Below are 19,608 nucleotides of genomic sequence, written 5' to 3'. Positions count from 1 at the left end.
GGGGGGGGGGGGCGTATACGGTATCTATCGATATTTGACTACGTGCGCGCGCGCTCTATACTAGAAACAACATAACCAAACATAACGATGCCAACTAGTGCTAGCTATATTTTTATAAGCTGTACACAGTGGCGATGACGAAAAAATAAAAGTTATAACATTTGAAAACATCTTTAAAAGAAAATTTACTCATCAGACAACTTTGTATTTGTGTTAATTAAATAAGTAAGCCGTAACATCCGAATGAATATTATATTTCAACTTCAAAATACATTGTTCTATACGGAAAAACAAAATACACAAATCACTCTGAATCTAAAAACATCATGCAACGTTTATGCGAGAGAATTTTTTTCTCCAAATTTTGACGTCCTAAAATAACGGTGTGACGATTATGCGACAAAACGCTGTAATTAACGACGTAAAATTATAATCATCTACGTGTGTCGAAATTATGTTGCTTCATGTAACAGGAACAATTAACAGATTAGTATATGCAAGTGGTCGTTATGACCAACGTGACACATGTATGACTAGTTGTGCAGTACATGCTTGCACTCTCGCCGGAAGCGACGACGATCGACGGATTCGGTCACCGCACGGTGACGTTCAGCCGGGAGGCCGCGGCCCGCTCGATCCGCGCGTGCACGGCGTTCACTTCCTCCTGCGCGAGCGTGCGCTCCATGTGGCGGTACACGACCCTGTAGCAGTGGCTGGTGCGCCGGGTCCCGGGATGCGTGAACACGTCTATCAGGCTCACCTGCGAGACAGGTTACACGGTCGTACGGACTCCCTGGTGCATCAAGTTCAGGACTCCTCTATCAACTTTAAATACCATTAACTTACAGTTTTTATATATATTACAGAGCCCTTTTTGCATGCAATAAGCAAAATTTAACATGATACAAGGTAAATCTATTTGCAGGAACTTGCTGATTATTATGTGATGTTTATTTTTAGTGTACATCTATACGCTGAAGCTAGAATTCACAGAACAAAATTAAAAAAAAAAAAAGTCCTGGAAATTAAAGTTTTCAGACTTAACAGCACTGTTGGTTTATTTCAGGACTTTTTTTTTAGTGCTCAAGTCTTTCAATTTTGTGTTAAAATTGTGAAATTAAGAGTAAATAAAATTATGTTGGCTGGCATTAGGATTTTTTTTTTTTACTTTAATGTGGAAGGAATCTCAGGATTTTCTTTTTTTTTTTTAAATGCTTTTTACCAAGTGTGGTTACACCTTAAGGGCGCGGTTCAACAAAATGTTCAATTTGGCACCATTTATAACTGCAATTTCTGGCGTTAAAATATGGTTACTGGAAAAGGTATTCATGTATATAGATTAATAAAGGTTATTTTAAAACTATAATAGAAGTTCCAATGGTTAATATTTTTTTCAATGTGAAAAAATTGCCATAATATATAATGCAACATATGTGCTGTAATACATGAGAATTTTAAGGAAAACTTTTAAAATAACAAATGAAACTATAACCAAAAATTATATTATAAGAATAATCACTTTTTCGTACGGAATCAGCTCCTAAACTTTGTATGGAATAGTATATTAAAGTTTTAAAATAATTTATTTCTCTGTAGTAGCATTTAATCAACATTTGAAAACTACATTTTTTGATCGAAAAACATATTTTAAACACATGATACTTAACATCGTTGAAAGAGGAAATTCCGTAGATTTTAAATTGGTACTTGCGGTTTACGTAGCCCGTATAGATTTTGAATGGTATGTCAAATACTTGTGCACCGCGCACGGCAGCGTTCCGGTGTACTTCAATACGCGCCGATAGAATGTGCCACTAGTAGTAAACGGCGAAGGCCGCGCTCAGTGTTGCCAAGTCCAAAGTTTGTGTCTTCACAGAGAGAGAAGAACGAGAATTTTGAGATCTGCTGCCGTATTTCTTTGCAGTAAATGTGATATTTAGCACAATTTTAATTCTGCAGTTATTATTATAACATATATATTTAAATAACGTATTTTTAATAGTTACCTTGTGAGGGAGACTACTTAAACAAACTTTGCAAATTTAGTCTCTTATTTAATTAATAATGTAAAAATTAGTTCATTTTCACGAGAATGGGCAAAGAGAAAAGCTCTTTATCACCGGTTAAAGAAATCAAAGAAAGCTGTCGCAAGAGAATTGTACTTTCGGAATAAGAAAATTGAAAAATCAAATGACGAAAACACTCAAGATGTTGAGCAATCGCCGCTTGCATCACTGTTATAAACAGTTTTGTTAGTTATGCTTATTGTTACGCTAACATAGAATTAGGTAACATAGTGTTTGTTCTATGTTTTTCACGTAAGTTAATTGCAGTAGCTCGAAATATTCCAAGTGGTTATTGGTTTCACGATGAACACATTTTCTTTAAAAAAAAAAAAAAAAATACCAGTGAAGGATATAATTGAGAACTTCGTTTCTTGTTTGTAAATATTATTTAATCCAGAATTCTAACTTCACCATACTAATAATAGTTGCAGAACTGTATAAATGTGAACACTTGAATGGCAGCGGCCAGTGTGGGCTAGGCGCCGGCCTGCGGTGCACGAGGACCCGGGCTCGGATCCCGGCTCGGGCAGAGCTGTTGTGGTGTTTGTTCTTCACGCCATACTGCGGAAGGCAATAGCGAAACCATCGCAGAAACATGTCACGTAGAGAACCTTGGAGGGCAGTGGTTCTCTCCCCGACGCCTCTCGGGTCGATACCTGCCTTCGTGGCGGATCACGCTTTCATTAAGTAATAGTATGGTAATATCATTTGCCGAAGGGGGAGGGGTCAAGGCCATGATAGGGAGTTAGTTTTAACTGGTTCAAAGTATTCAAATAATTCCTAACTGAACACTTTGAAAAAAAAAAATATGTACTGCCCTACCATACACAAATTTATGTAAGCATTTTGCAAACTGATGTATCTTTTGACTACAAAAGCTTATTCTACTTATTTTATGCTTATTTGAGCACCTAAAAGTTGCAAAATACGAAGAAACTGCGATAAGTTACTGACTGTTTAAAAAATTTATACTGTTACGGCCGCGATGAGCTGCAGTTGTGCGTGTTGCTGTCTCGTTTCGGCCCGCCTGTTCCTTACCCTCGCCAAAGTCATTATCTCCTGCGACATCCTACAATTTGACGGTGCGCACTATCTTATGTCTGCCTCGCGTGATATCTCACCCTTTGTTATACATAAGTATGATATATACATAATTCTATATTGTTTGGTTTGAATTTTATGAAACACTTCCGTGCTTCACCACATGTAGTACGTACATGGCATTTCGATTTCTCCCCTCACTATAACAGCAACAGTCAATCTTTTTATAATTGAGTGAGTGTGTGTGTATATATAATATAATATACACACATAGTAATTTATTGATTGGAAGTCGGAAGGGACCAGCTATATTTAAGATGTGTGATGAATGGGGCAAACATGGAATAGTTTAACGAAAGGGAGAAAAAAAATTGTGGTCCTTGCAAAAACCAGCCGACCAACAACTTTGTTAGGACAATTGAAAAAAAAATTGTTTGCCCGACCCGGAATCAAACCCGTATCATCTTCACAGCTATTATAATAGTAGCTACTATTTTTAATGATTCACGATTTTTGTTGAGGCAATTCTGCAGGAAATGTTGTTTAAAATACAAAAATTAGTAATAAAATGTTTTGAAGGTTACTGTAATTGAAACTAAGGTAATGTTTCCATGACTAAAAAGGAAAGTAATCACACTAATGTACTACTGGCTTCAGTTTCTAAAATTAGTCTTAAACTACTACTTGCTAAGCGTCCAATTTTCGGATGAAACATAATGTAACGATCAGTGTCGGGGATGTAAACCTCTTTTTTTTAAACATGAAATCCCCACTTTCACAAATGGCTCTCTGTCAGTTTTCCTGTAGCATTTATGATATTACACACTTGATTAGTAGCAGACTGTGCATAAATATTTTTGATCTCTGCTGATGTTTGTGAAATACGTAGTTGTTATTTCAGTCGTAATAAATTTCCGTGATACCTTTGACAATGACTCACTACTATCAAGATAATGGGCATTTGTCCATTTTGAATATAACAGTGTTTAAAACATTTTTCATGCAGAACTTTTTCGTTTTACTTTTTATACCGATAATTAATGTTACTTTAGTGAATCACTGTTTTCATATTTTCGGAATTCAAAGTTAAAAATTACGGCCTATGAAGTGAAATGCACTATCTGCCTACAATAGAAAAAGTTACCAAAGTAATTAACCTTAATTGTTATTTGTTTCTGCAACACTAAAACTTTTTTTTTGTAATTTATTTATTATTAGCCTTTATTTCAAGCAGTTAAAATAAACTCATTTCTTAAAACATACAAAAAACAGAACTGCATGAGCGTATGTCGCTAGTATTCGTACAACAAAGGTTGTCGCACTGTATCGCAGTAGCCTAACATGTGTCCCATTCACGTTTTATGCAGAATACATGAGCGGATGTACCACTTCGGACATAGTATCCCTCAATAATTTATAGCTGCAATACACATAGTGAGGTCATAGTAGCCAAGGACTGTGACCCTCCGAGCCAAGTCCAGTGAACACGCAAGGCATCTAGACTGTTCGTTCAACGAGAACGTTTGGAACCATAATGTTGGTCCGCAAACATGGCCAGTGACAACTACTATGTATTTGGAGGGTCAGTAGCGCCAGCTGTAGCATGATCTTATTCAGGAGAATATCCGACTTATGTATCTTCCATGTGAGATTGTAACACCGTCTCCATGTTACTGGCTGGCCCATGCCTACTAAGACATTGCATCCTACAAATGTTGGTCCGCTGCAAAACATGATTTGCGTGTTACAATAATTTGAAGTGCTGTGTATACATTTTTCCTATGTCTGTTCCGCATGTGTGCTATGGTACTTTTAAAGAAAACAATTTTTTTTTGTTGCAAATGTGAGTATTTTGATGTGGCTTGTTTTTGTAGATTAATTAATATGTTTCTAATGTTTTACATTTATTGTTCCGAAATGTGTAAATTAATATAGGGTAACTTGGTAACTACTACTAATTTCATCTGGCCTATGATTTGCGTCTATGCCTGGACATTAATTACTGCCTTGTATTATTGCCACCTCCATTCTCATGTTGATTTTAGCTCATATTACTTATTGAATTCCTGCACAATATTTACACAACAAGGCACTCTGGATTTTAAATGGATTGAATGTTTAAATATTGCGGTATTGCATTGAAAGTTAATATGACCAACCTATTACATTAAACAGTGTGGGATTGGGATAATCAGGAAACTAAAACTAGATGTGTTACTACTCAAAATTTTATTTCTTGATATGTAATAAAATAAATGATAGAATCATCCTATATCTTGCTTATCCATTGTAATTTCTCTATTCCTGTGAATACTATTAACGTGGTTTAAATATAAAATATACTATTTACGTACTGCCACTGAAGATAACAATGTGGGAAAAACATTGTACTTAAATAAAATTTAAATAAAAAAAAAAGCTACTAAATGCAGAAAAATCTAAATATTTTACAGTTATCAAACAAACTCTATGTACTGTATTTCTTTAATTATTTTTGTACTGCTTAACTTTGTAATAAAATGCTTGTAACTTACATTCTTTTTACTAATAATTTTAATTTGAACTGCTGTATTACTAGGGACACTTGTATTTCGCGAATACATTTCGTGTCAAGGTATTTCACAAGGGACCAATGAAAATGTGGTCACCGTACTGCTGCACCCTCATAATTTACTACGTTTCTTAGAAAAAGATACAGTGTTTTGTGAAATACCTTGACATGAAATGAAATTGCGAAATACAGGTGTCCCTATGTAATACAGTAGAACCCCGATTATCCGCGACTCGATCATCCGATTCGCGGATTAACCGCGATTTATGTCCATCAAGTCCAATTTTTTAGTTACATATAACCAATGATTCAAAATTTATGTAAATGTTAAAATACTTTGCAAAATGTATGTTGGTCAAAGTACTTTGACTCAGTTATGTTTATATACACAGAAAGTTTTTAAAAAAATACTAGGGTACATACGTATGTACATAATATTTTTGTGTTCCATGTTACGTGAATAGATTATACACTGGTGCGCTATTCCACGTCCGCATGACCGGACTGTACACTCCCGCGCGCAGCACGGCGCCGTGCCACAGAGATTACCCGGCGCATGGAGACAGTCCATTCCATTAGTGTACGTTGTTGAAGCGTGAAGGTGTTGATAATTTTATGTATTGTAACAGTGATCTGCATTCCGACAGATTATACCGTTGTGTTGTGCGGAAGTGTTGAGCGCAACATTTCATCATGTCATCAAATGAACAGAAAAGAAAGCGAGTGGTACTGTCCATCGACAGCAAAACAAAAATTATAGAAAGATTTCAGAGTGGAGAAACGATTGCAAACTTGCGACTGAGTTTAATGTCGGTAACACAATAGTGCGCCACATCATAAAAAATCGCAAAAAAATCCTTCAGTTTGCTTCACAGGCTGACACTTCAAGTGGATTAAATAAACGCAAGATGATGAAAGAATCCACATTTAGCAGCTTGGACACTTGTTTGTTTGAATGGTTTCAACAGAAAAGGTCGGAGGGTGTACCATTAAGTGGCGTAATTTTATCACAGCAGACGTAAATTTTTTAAAAAAACTAGGCTTGACAGAAGAACCATTTTCCTCTTATATTACTTCTCCGTTATTTTATGAGCACCGACTGTACGGAAGTGTGTGTGTTGCAACTAGTGCTTGGCACGCAAGATAAATTCAGCCTATCACTTGCTGACGCGGCGCAGTGATACGACGGTGTTTGTTTATTTCAAAACTCAGCTAAGAGTGAATGGAGAATAGATATAACAACCCATCACGGTTCCCGAGATTAGGGTCGTTATAGAGAGGTGGTCGTTATAAGATTTCCGACCCATCTGCAACACTAAGTCATAATAGGCCGTTTTTGCACTAATTCCACGTTCAGCAAGCTAAAAATAAAAAAAATCTAACATTTAAAATTCATATAAATAAAGGGTGATAAAAACACAGTGAATTATACGAGACAGAGACACCGTTTCAAAACCATCAAATCAAGTCTCAATGCACTGGTATGAAAAATCTTATCTCGAAAAGAATTTTGAAGGCAGTCGTTCTGTAAAGCAATAACCAGCCCGATGGTGTTACTGACAACAGAGCAATGAGCTAAGTGTGGCAGCGTCGCTTACGGGCGATGAAAAGAATGCGTGACCTTGGCAGCTATCAGCCGTCTTGGGCCCTCAGACTGGCGGGCGGCTAGCCGCACACCTCGGTGCAACAACAACTCGCGTGCCCACGTCTCCGCACACGAAAGACTTAAAAACCACTGCTGCCCAGCACTAAGCAGTCCGCTTCTATGTCAACAACGCACACGCACACAAAGCATGTGTATATATGTAATCTCCAAATGTCCACAGATGGCTGTCTGTGGGCTAATGACCTTTGAGGCAAGCATGACTCTGCTAACCGCGATTTTCGATTATCCGACTCACTCGTCCCCTTCATTAACACGGATAATCGGGGTTCTACTGTACTAGTGTTTTATATTTTAGTATGTAGTCACAATCAAGTTTTTGTATAATTAATTAGTGATATGTCATGTACTGCGAAGAGTTTTGTCACACCACCAAAATGTTACTTTGCAAAAATTGCAACTTTGATATGTTTGAATTGGGTTGGCATAAAAGGAGTCATTTTTTAACAATGGTAACAGTTTCAATTTACATTCTTATATAATACTAAGTATGTTTTATACAGTAATTTTATCCTATCAAAATCGCCATTCTTTTCACAGTGATCATTTCATGAATCATGTATGATAGTGTATATATTATATATATATATATATTTGTTGTGTATGTGTGTATGTATACATATTTTATATACATACTGTATATTGGATCTTGACATGCTGTTCTTGTAAAATTCTCATATGTGGCATACTGCCTATTGAATGTGCACTTACACAAGACTCAAGAGGCATTCCAAGTTAAAACATGTCTAATAGAATATTTATGTAGCCGCTAACTGGATCAGAAGGTATGTTTATGAGGCTGTTTAATTCGCTTATTAGTTTCTACTCATTTTTATACTGTTTCATGACGTGACACTAAATATAATGTGCTGCCAAATATATGTAACATTTTTGTAGGATAATAAAGTAATTGTAACTTAACAAACTTCGTGAAGTTTATTTTTAAAGGTTATTTACCAACAGAATTACTAGCAGTGACAGCGCCAGTAAAATAATGGATGTCGCAACGAATATCTGGCTATGAAATAATGTCCACCGTCACTTGCAAATCAACATAAAAGGATAATGATAATATAATCGTAGTGTAAGATAATGTGTGTTTCATATAGTGCTTTTGATATATTGTTTGTCCCGTCCACTCCCCTAACCACGCTACACCATCAGCCGGCCGCCCGGACAGCCGCGCGCCCCGGGGAGGGAGCAAGCTGGCAACGCTGCGTGGAGGCGGTTGGCACACATGGGTGAGGGGAGAAGGGAGTTCTCCCAGAGCTCGCGCGCTCCAGTTTCAAGGCCGAACAGAGAGGCAATACATCCTCCCCGCTAGACGACTCTCTCGCAACTGAACCGCGCTGGGACCGGCCCTAGCCTAAATACAAGCGCGCGGAGTAGTGGGGGACATCGCTTTGAGACCCCTAATGACATCACGACCGCAAAATAATGTTTCGGAACAGTGACTATTTTTTCGACTTGAACCGCGCCCTTAAGGCATATTTCTTATGGTGCCAGATCGAAGACTTTCATCCAAATAACTATGTATTACCTGTTCAATGATGTCCCCACCAATGCTGCGAGCAAGATCGTAGAAATCATTGGGTGAAAATGTCTGATCTTGAGGCAACCAGAAACTTATGTCATTTGCACACTGGGGATATATGCTCACAGGCTGGAAAATAATGACAACATAACAGTTAATGTATTTACATTTTCAGTGAGAAATATATGCTTCATTCTTAATTTCTGGGTGTATTAACTTCAAGTATTTTTTTTTCATAAATAACATTTCATAAAAAAAAATACATGGTTTCAGACTATTAATAAAAATCTAAAAATTAAAAGATATTTAAGGAGCCCTTTCAGAAATTTAAATGATTTAAGGTAACAAATATTAATAAATTTTGTTTTACCCCATGGTTTACAATAGAGGTATGTTTTTATCCGAAAATTAAACTGATGAAAGTCCTCTGCTTCACCACTGTAGAAAGAAACGCAGGTGCAAAGAGTATTCTGACACCGCACACACAGCATTATGAAACTCTCACAAAATGCTTACTGCTGTAGTTGAAAAAAAATTAAATAAACCAATGAAATAAAGTATACGACTGCTTTGGCACCCAGAGCTAGCTAGGAACAGCGATGGAAATGCCAGTACCGTGTATGTAATGCGATCCTCTGGCTTTTTCCCTTGAAACTGAGACAGGAATCCAGAATCCTTGCTCCAGAACAGTCTTATGTCTGGGATTCCGTACAGCAGCATCGCCAAACGTTCCAAGCCAACGCCGAACGCCCAGCCAATATGGCCAACGGCCCCAGCTGAAATGAAACGAATATTGTGTACTACTTTCTAATCCTTAGCATACAGAGTTATAAAAGAATTAAATCAAACATTTTTACTGTGGTCTAATACTCTATCTAAAGACATTATTAGTAAACTCAATAAAATTTGTGACTAACAAAATCAATGTATGGTGCTTCTGTAAGTTGAATGATTTAATACTTTTAAAAGCTGATAGTTCATATGCAAATAATTTACAATGACCAATTATTATAAAATTTTAAAAATTCAAATATGTAGCACCACTCTTGCCTAAAAAAAAATACAGATAAATATAAAATACGTCACTTATATTAGCATCCACATCATACACACTATGTAGAAACAATTATTAGAGTAATCAAAATTTCTATAAACAGCTTTAAATTGATAAAGGGAGCTCTTTCTAACTGTTAATAGACAACTTTGTAATTGAATACATGTAATAAGTAGGGGCTGGAAAAATTATCATCTATTATTTGCGAAATTAGCATTTTAAATGCAACTTATTTAAAAATTAATATTTACATTCTGAGTATTTACTAACTAAATCTTTACATATACAAATACCTATATAAAACCCTCTAAGTTCAGTTTTGTAAATAAAAAAAAAAAACAAATTTTGTCAGGTCTTCTTAGATTAAAATCACAAAAATAATCTAATGCTTATTTTATTTCAAAAATTGGTAGAGTGATATGCTAGCAAACATTAAGTTGCAGGTTTAATTCGTAGAATAATTCACAAATCAACTGGATTAATTGGCTTGGGTTATATATTGATGTTATCTCAGAATGCATGTAACTTGGCTTAATCTTAGAGACATGGAAAAAAAAAAAAAAAAACTATTGTAGAGAACAATAACCAGAAACTCACCACATGAGTCAAGTGTAAAATTTGGGGAAACAGCAAGTTCCCAGCTACCCCCCGGCCCTCTCCCTTCAAACACCTTAGACAGTCTGACTAACCTTTCCACCCTTCTCCTTCCCTGTAATGCTTTTCACCCCAAATCCTTTATCATTTCTGATGGACTATGCATTTCCCCCTCTTGCCCTTCCCTTCTCCACCATATACTCATCAGTATCACCCACCTCGTTGGTATACACACCTTCTCCATCTCCCTTACCTCAGCCACTAGGTAGGGATCCCAGATCACAGCCGCATGCTCCATCACTGGCCTGACCAATGTGGAGTATGCCTTCCCCCTTACCCTCCTGCCAAGCCCCAGCGCCCTCCTACTCTTACTCACCGCCTGCTGAACCTGTTTTGCCCATCCCAGGTTATTGTGCAGGGTCACCCCCAGGTACTTGTACTCTTCGGCCTCCTTTATCTCCTGCTCTGTCCACATATTCACCTCTCTTGTTACCTCCCTCTTCCCCATGAACCTAACCACCTTCCCTTTCCAACACCCAGCGACGTCCCATTCTCCTCTGTCCATCGTTCCAGCCTGATCATTTTCCCTTTGCAGTCGTACCCTTTCCCCCACTTCCTCATGCACTATGCGATCATCCGCAAACACTCTCATTTAACTCCATTGATAAAAGAAAATGAATTATACTTGTTTAACAAAAAGGTGAGAAATCACCAACATATAAGATAGCAGTACACATTCAAAACAAAAACATTTGACAATCACACATGAACACACACTTGTTAATTATTCAAATATATTATGCAAACATATTAAAATCAGAAAACTTACCCCAACTCTTCCTAGTAAAATAATTTTGATGAAATAATAAAATCTCTGATTAGCGTGGCCAGTGTGATAGGCACATATAAAGCAAGTTTTCTCACCAGACAAAAAGTTCTCAAATTAAATATTTCAAAATTTCATAAAATTGTACCCCAGGGTAATTTTATTAAAAGCGTTGGCAAAGTTCAGGTCAGTATTGCAATCAAACCCTATATCTCAGGACTACTGAACCTGTAATACTTGGTAGCATAATAATGTCAAGTGACTGTTTTATAGGATTGAGGTTGCTATAATCACATTTAATTAGTGTCAAAATGTGCAGTGAAGTTTTTATTATATGTGGAAGCAAGTTTAAAATCACTAGAAATGTGATTTAAGCACAAATCATAGTGATGTTACTAGATTATGTGACAGCAGAGTCCAACGATATTTCAAGATGGCCTACCTTGAGATGCTACTGACGTGGACCACCTAATAACTCATGTAGTTCTGCAGCCCAGGCCAACCACGTCACACAAATATTCAAATTTTTGACGTAGAAACACAGTATGTTGTTTTCACATTAATTTATATGCCACAGTTAATATTTTACTGAAATTCGGGCCAGATAAAATCTCACCTGACCCAGGTGATGCTTAAACTTACCGGACCTACACCCCGAGTTCTCTCCAGCATTACATTTCTCATGATGCAACGGGCAGGACGCTCAAAAGATTCAAACAATCAAATTGTTTCAACTTTTGAATGCCGTGCCGCTGAGGCAGCCACCAATCACATCATGCCAATTGAAAATGCAGTTGAAGCTATAAATGGTACGAAAATACATAACACCATGTTATGCAATCAAAATAAAAATAATAATAATAATGCTGAAAACAAAAGATATCACTGCAGAGAAGTTATTAAAAACATAAACCTAAAATATTGTTCCCAAAACAGTAATTTAACAGCAGTAAAAGCATAATAAACAAGGTTTTAGTCTTCTGTGCCAATGTTTAGTACAACCATACTTCATTAGTAGCTTAAAGATGTACAACAGCTTCCTTTTGCCAAATTACCTAACTTAAGAGTGGAACTCCTCCTATTGGCTAACGACTTACCTGAACGACAGAACCAATTATTAATTAAAGATGTACCGACTCACAGATAACCCATCTGAGGCGTCCCCAACAGGTTAGCAGCCAATTAATCGGGGACTTTTTCCTCGAGCGTGCATAATGATTTGGAGTGTCTATACGGGTTACAGAACCTCGCATTTTTCCAGTCCCTAGTACTTAGAGGGTCGGTTTCACGTGCCGCGCTGGATCTTTACTTGTTATCACCGTTATTTTAGGGATTTTCCTTGTTAACTGATTCTGACAAGCTCTTTTGCATTTTAATCACAAATCTTCTAACCAAATACTGTAAGTTGTAAAGGTCAAGCAAGTGATCATAATTACTAAAACTTGTGTAACTTTTTTTACTGCTATTATATCATATTTAGTAAACAATCTGTTTGGAAAATTTGAGACTAGAAATTGGAATGCATTGACGGGACAAGTCCCGAGCTGCGGGGGAGACCAGATGAGTAGGCACGAACCAGTCTGCAGTATCCGGTGCTCCACGACGCCACAGCCCAGCAGCTCCAGCCACTCGCCGCCCCACCGCACCTCCAGCTCCCAGGACGGGTGGGTGAACGGGAAGTAGGTGTCCACCCAGCGCAGCTCCGCCTCTGGGGACACGCCACCGCGCTCTCGCTCTCAGCTCGTCCTCCCGCCCACCGGATTGTTTCCATTTATACATGATAAACATTCATAAATCATCACAAGCAAAATAATGAAAAACTTTCTTGTACTCTCTATATCTCTATTCCTATTGTAACCAGTACAACTGTTTACAGTTATATATTATTATTTTTATTATGATTGTAATATTAATTGTATATTCCATGAGGGAATATTATGTATTTAATTGTTTTGATTGTAAAGAGGACAACCAAGGCATAACAAATATGACACATCTTATTACCATAGACGATACACTTTCAACTTCAGGGTCTTCTAAGAATTATTCCTTGGAAACTTTATTCATTTGGTCTTAGTTCGATTCTTTTACACTCCAACATCCACGTTTTTATTTCACTATGTTGCTTATTCTGTTTGCTGATATCGATAACTCCTTGGTTGCTAGGGAGGCCAGTAAATAGATATTAAGAGGAAGAAGGGAGACGCCATCGCCATCTGGCGGAAAGAAGACGTTTCTCGGGCTGGGGCGAACCAAAGCCTTGGTTGCCGCCCGAGAAATAGAAGATTTCGCGTCATCCGCGATCGTGTCCTGCTTAGCATTCTCAACTCTACGAGTTGAGAGAATTGTATCTGGATTAAATAAATCCTAGATAGGGAGTATCGGCGACTTCGAGTGCCAACTTCCGCGTCGGTCCCGTTTTTGTCTCGTAGTGGTTCCAGACATCTGAGGGCAGCGCCAGATGAGATTCGACCACGAAGATTGGTGAGACCAATCCAGAATTAGACCAGACTTTCCAGGACGAGAGGGATGTCGAGTCTTCAGCTGATACCCGGCGACCTCAACACCTCTGTAGTTCGCTAATTACAGCATTACAGCATCCAGAGTTCCAGTGTAGCAGCAGATCACCTGGAGGTCCTGTGAAGAGAGCCTCAAGCCTCCGACAATGTATAGCTAGACCCGGCAGTATATTCGACGTGTTCTAGTGACGTCATTTGCATCTAATTTCCGACACCTAGATTTGATACCTTGGTTGTTCTCAATTAATCTCATTTTAAACGTAACTTCACACCAATATTTAAGAACCATTAAAATCATATGTTTTTTTAATTATTATTATTTCATTTATATGCAAATTTCCACTATTCACGTAACACCGCTAAATTTATTTTTTATAATTACTCTCCATACAGTAACCCAGGGCAGTGACGTGCTAGCTGGACTATCAGTCTGGGCAGACCATCCAGCAGTAGCGGTCCTGGTATTTGCTGCAACGAGGGTAGGCGCCAAGAACCCCGTGAGAACACATCAATACAATAGCAAGGAGGTTTATTACAGTGGCTACCACAAGCTAGGAGTAGCAGCATAAACAGAGATTACTTTCAGTGGCGAGCCAACTTAGGGGCATCGACGAGGGTCTACGCTCACTGGACCGTCTACCAAAGTGCAATTGTGTAGTTTGCTGTAGCATAGCATACTAGTACGTCGGGACCACAACAAGATGGCCGACGAAGGTATGTACTTCCTGTGGCACAAAAAGACCAGCTCCGACAAGGAGGAAACGTCAGTCGAGGGCCAGAAAGAAATGCTAGGCGTTGTGGAAAGCGAAAACAAAGAGGACACACCCACACTAAGCGTTGAGGCAGGTCAAGAAATTAGCTTTGCTCCCGAACCCGCGCGCATAGAGGAAAGTAACGCTTCCGAACCAGTTATGCAGGCAGCTAAAGAAAACACGAATAATATTTCCATGGAGGATTTAATGCGAGCATTGAATGTGGTTACTATACAAATTAATACTGCGTTAGAATCCCAGCGTGTAGAAGTAACCGAACATATATCTAATGAAATGACAAGACAGAAACTCGAACAGGCAAAAACATTATCTGACGAGATGGTTAGGCAGAGGTCCGAAGCGGCGGAACAGGCAAAAGCATTATCGGACGAGATGGCTAGGCAAATGGATACTGCGTTAGCATCTCAGCGTATGGAAGTTACAGATTTGTTACGTACCGAAGCGGCCGCACAGTCTAAAAATTTGTCTGAAGAGCTAGCGCGACAACACTTTGAATTGATAGACAAAGTAGAAGCTAAAATTGGTGACGTAACCAGACAACTAGCGACACAAATTCGCGACACACAGGAGGAAGTTCATAACATTCGCGAAACGGTAATGAACAGATTTGAGGAAATTGACGCGCAAGTAACCGAGTTACAACAACACGTAATCAACACGGAAACTACGTGCATAGAGGTTGCAAAACGTGCTGCAGAGGAACAGTTCAACCATTACGTTCAGCTTAGCGAAACACAATTCGCGAACGTAAATACCGCGCTACAACGACATGAAGCGAGTAGTGCAGACGACATTCGAACCGTGAATAGAAAATTGATCCAGCTCGAGAACTGCGTGCAGCATTTATCATTGTCTGGAGCGGCAGCGCATACACAGATAAACGTTGACACTACAAGCGCGTCTGCGGCGGAAACGATGACGTCAGCGCAGCGAGACCCGTCCGCATCGTCACACCAGGCTACGCCTACTTACCGTTCTCAAGACGTGATTACCAACACTGCAACCGGACAACAAGTAATATTAGTGGATACAGCAGCCTTAAACCACCCTGCTAGGCATTGGTCAGAGGAAATGCCTGTATTTTCCTCAAAATCCACGGAAAATCCACGTAAATTTATAAAATTATTTGAAGAATACGCGGAGAGATTCAATCTTTCGGACACAGAAAAATTGCGATGTTTGAACAACTGTTTGAAAAGAACCGCATATTATTGGTGGGAAGTTAACCAAACTTCCATATCATCATTTGGACAGTTTAAAGCAGCTTTCCTACAACAACACTGGAGCTTAAAAATTCAGGGGAATTTACGCGCTCAGTTACACGGAGAAAAGTATGATCCTAAGAAAAACAAAACACTCGAGGCTCATTTAAGCGACATGTTTGAGCGTACCCGCTATCTAGACGTTGTCATGAGCGACGATGAATTCGTGGCAATGATTCTAGGCCAACTTCCGATGCGCTACCAATTACATCTGACAGGTAGAAGCTTTGACAGGATAGCAGATTTCCGGGAACAGCTACTCGCATATGACAGGCTCGACCGGCAGAATAGAAATAGCCAGCGAGAGGAATCTGAAAAATCACCGGTGAACAGACAACCACCGCTGTATCAGCCTTGGAATCAGCGGCGTAATGAAAATTACCCGGACAATAACCAACGTAAACAGCCGCACGTGAACAGTCTAATTTGGGGCAAGAATAAGCCGGCCCATAGACGAAACACTTGGTATTCAGGCCGTGACAACAACGATGTTTACCATAGAGGTTCGAAGTCACGCGAGTTTGAACGCTCAAAACACAACCGCTCGTGGCGTAGCAGCGAGGAACGCGGAGAATACAGACGTGGAGGAATTATTTATGATTCAACGCCTAGGCGAGAAGGTAGGGGCGAACAGTCTAGAACCCCGCCTACCTCACCGAGACGGCCACCCAGGTCGCCGCGCTATAAGGACGACAGACATTCGCCCAAATATTCGAGTAAAAACTACGACAACTCGAAACATTATTACGAAAATCGAGGAGAGGCGAAGTCATCCGGTAGTCCGCGGAACCGACAGCCACACAAACCAAACTCCCCTAACAAGTTATCGGTTAACCAACTGAGAAGTGAAGCCGCCGGTAATGAAGCTATTCAATTCTCACAGAATACATTCCAGAATCAACCTTCATCGTCATCACAGTACGCAGGGTATTTTGCGAGACAAGAACCCGTCAATCCTATCACCTACTATGCAAATCCACAAGGCATAGAACCGATACTGGCTAAGTCTACGTCCAGTACCGTGACGTTTAGCGCCGGTAACAGCCAGGAAAATAGAAAGTTAAACTAGAAGAGGTCGGTGATGGTACGCCCCGAGCACCGATCGTGAATAGTAATAAGGGGTTAATCCTAGTCCAAGACAGTAAGAGGATGTGTACAATAGTAATGCATGAAAATGAGAGAGATTTCTTGTCAAACGAAGATGACATTGTTACGAAAATTCCAGAAGCATTTTGTCCGGAATTAAATTTATTTGTTTGCGGATTACTCACACCTGTGTTATTGGATAGTGGTGCTGAGATAAGTTGCATTAGCGAAAGTTTAGTATCTGCAATTGAAGATACAGCTTTTAAATTACCTATATTACCCATTTCAAGTCTCAAGATATTAGGAGTCACATCTAGAGCAAGCCCAGTAGTGAATCGACAGGCAATGATTACTATAGAAGGATTGGGACACACTAAAACAGCTAACCCATTGATCGTTAGAGGTCTAGCTAAACCAGTCATTCTAGGAACAGACTTCTTAACAAAGTACGGCATTATACTAGACTTTGGAGGATGGTTAGTAACTACTACTGACAGCACAGTATCAAACACTACAACAAAATGGCAGGTATCTGATAAATTAGTCGGATTGCTACAGCAAGAGATAAGATTACACCAGATATCTAATGTGAGTGAAGGAAAATCTTTAATGGCCACATCCGAGGATTTGTTGCAAGCCGTTTTAGAGGTAAAGACGATCGAGAATAATCAGAAGCAGGAGTTGTATAATTTATTGGAAAACCATAAAATTGTATTTTCAGATAAACCAGGTCGGAACAACTTGTATGAAGCTAAAATAGTTGTGAAAGCAGGAGAACCGTTCCACAAGAAATCGTACCCGATACCTGCGAAGTATTTTCGGGAAGCCGAAGAATATTTAAATTTAATGCTAGACTGGAAAGTAGTTCACAGAGAAGCTAGTCCATTCGCTAATCCGATGGTCTGCGTAAGAAAGAAGGATGGTAGTGTAAGGCTATGTTTGGACGCGCGAGAAATAAACAAAATAACTGTAAGAGATCGTGAAAATCCGCACAACACGAGCGATATACTGAGATTATACCAGGGAGTCAAGTACTTAACTACTCTTGATTTATCTGCAGGCTATTGGCAGATTCCGCTCAAACGAGAGTCACAGCAGTACACCGCATTTCTATTCAGAAATCATCAATACGTGTTCAAAGTCATGCCATTCGGACTTTGCAATGCGGTGGCAGAGTTCACTCGTTGTTTAGATGCGACATTGGGTCCGGAATGCAAGAGTTTTGCACGCGCATACGTGGACGACATATTGATAACTTCCAGTACGTTTGAAGAACACATGCAACATCTAAACATGGTAATATCGAAACTGAGAGCCGCAGGAATGACAATCAAGCTAAATAAATCGCTATTTTGCAGGGAAGAGGTACCTTTCTTAGGTCACATACTCACACCTTCAGGTATTAGAACTGCACCTGATAAGCTAAATGCTATCGTGAATTTTCCTACACCGAGGAATGTAAAGCAGCTCAGAGCTTTTATCGGAGTGATAGGTTTCTACAGAAATTATTCGGATCAAGTTGCTATGATCGCATTACCACTTTTTGCATTACTTAAGAAAAGTAAAGAATGGAATTGGACTGAAATTGAACAGCAAGCGTTTGAATCGTTAAAAGCCATATTTTTGAACGAACATGTAATTCACCATCCAATCCAAGGGCAAACGTTTATTTTGTACACTGACGCATCAGCGTATGCATTGGGCGTGAAACTAGCGCAATATGATGAATTGGGCATAGAGAAAACAGTTGCTATGGCGAGTCGTACTATGAACGCAGCGGAAAGAAATTATACAGTAACCGAGCGGGAAGCGTTGGCAATTGTCTGGTCTTTGCAGAAGTTTAGAGATTTACTCCTTGGCGAGAAAATTAAATTAATGACAGATCATCAGGCACTGACGTGTCTAAAAACTGGCAAGACATTCGGTAGCAGATTAACGCGCTGGTGCTTACTGATCCAGGAATACGACATTGAAATACACCACGTGAAAGGTCAAGACAATATAGCAGCTGACTATTTGAGCCGAGCTCCGGACATGTTAGGCGAGTCGTCAATTCAAAACAGAAATAGTAAGGAGTACCTGGTAGCGAAGTTAATCACGCAAGCCATAGAGGAAAATCCTAAGTTACAGGATATATTTCACAATCTTAAGGGAGCGCAAGAAACGGACGAGTTTTGCCAAGCTGTCAAAACTAAATTATTGGAATTACCACAAACTCACAAGATACATCTATTGTATAGTATATCAGAGGAAGGAATTCTCTTTAGGAATAACGCACCTAAAACACCAGTGGAAAAGTATTGGAAACCAGTGATACCAGCTAGCATGCAAAACACTATAGTTCGAGAAATACACGAATTGGTAGGTCACATTGGTTCTCCTAAGCTCTACGAAATGCTACGAAGACAAGTTTACTGGAATAATATGCCGAAGTGTATATTAAAAATAGTGTCTACTTGTGACCTATGTCAGAAATCCAAACACTCTAACGAAAGTATTGAAGGGACATTTCAGCCAATTTTACCTGAAAAACCACTACAACTAGTCTCTATTGACCTGTATGGACCCCTACCCACATCCAAGGCTGGCGTAAAATACGTTGTAGTAATTATGGATATATTTTCCAAATATACTAAGCT

At 39.0% G+C, this 19,608-nt stretch overlaps 1 protein-coding gene across 1 annotated transcript in view; it reads right to left on the bottom strand.

Moving 5' to 3' along the window:
- Positions 1-238: 238 nt before the first annotated feature.
- Positions 239-19,608, bottom strand: part of LOC134528344 (probable phenylalanine--tRNA ligase, mitochondrial) — a gene marked incomplete at its 5' end in the record, with an annotated part of 29,330 nt that continues 9,960 nt past the window's right edge. The window contains 4 exons of the mRNA XM_063361896.1: positions 239-760; positions 8,862-8,984; positions 9,471-9,631; positions 12,906-13,037. Of these exons, the coding sequence (XP_063217966.1) occupies positions 593-760; positions 8,862-8,984; positions 9,471-9,631; positions 12,906-13,037 (584 nt within the window). The remainder of the gene's footprint in view (positions 761-8,861; positions 8,985-9,470; positions 9,632-12,905; positions 13,038-19,608) is intronic.

The sequence above is a fragment of the Bacillus rossius genome, chromosome 1 (genome assembly GCF_032445375.1).
Source record: "Bacillus rossius redtenbacheri isolate Brsri chromosome 1, Brsri_v3, whole genome shotgun sequence".
NCBI lineage: Eukaryota > Metazoa > Arthropoda > Insecta > Phasmatodea > Bacillidae > Bacillus > Bacillus rossius.
The sequence above is the reverse complement of the archived record's forward strand: the minus strand, read 5'-3'. Positions and strand labels throughout refer to the sequence as shown.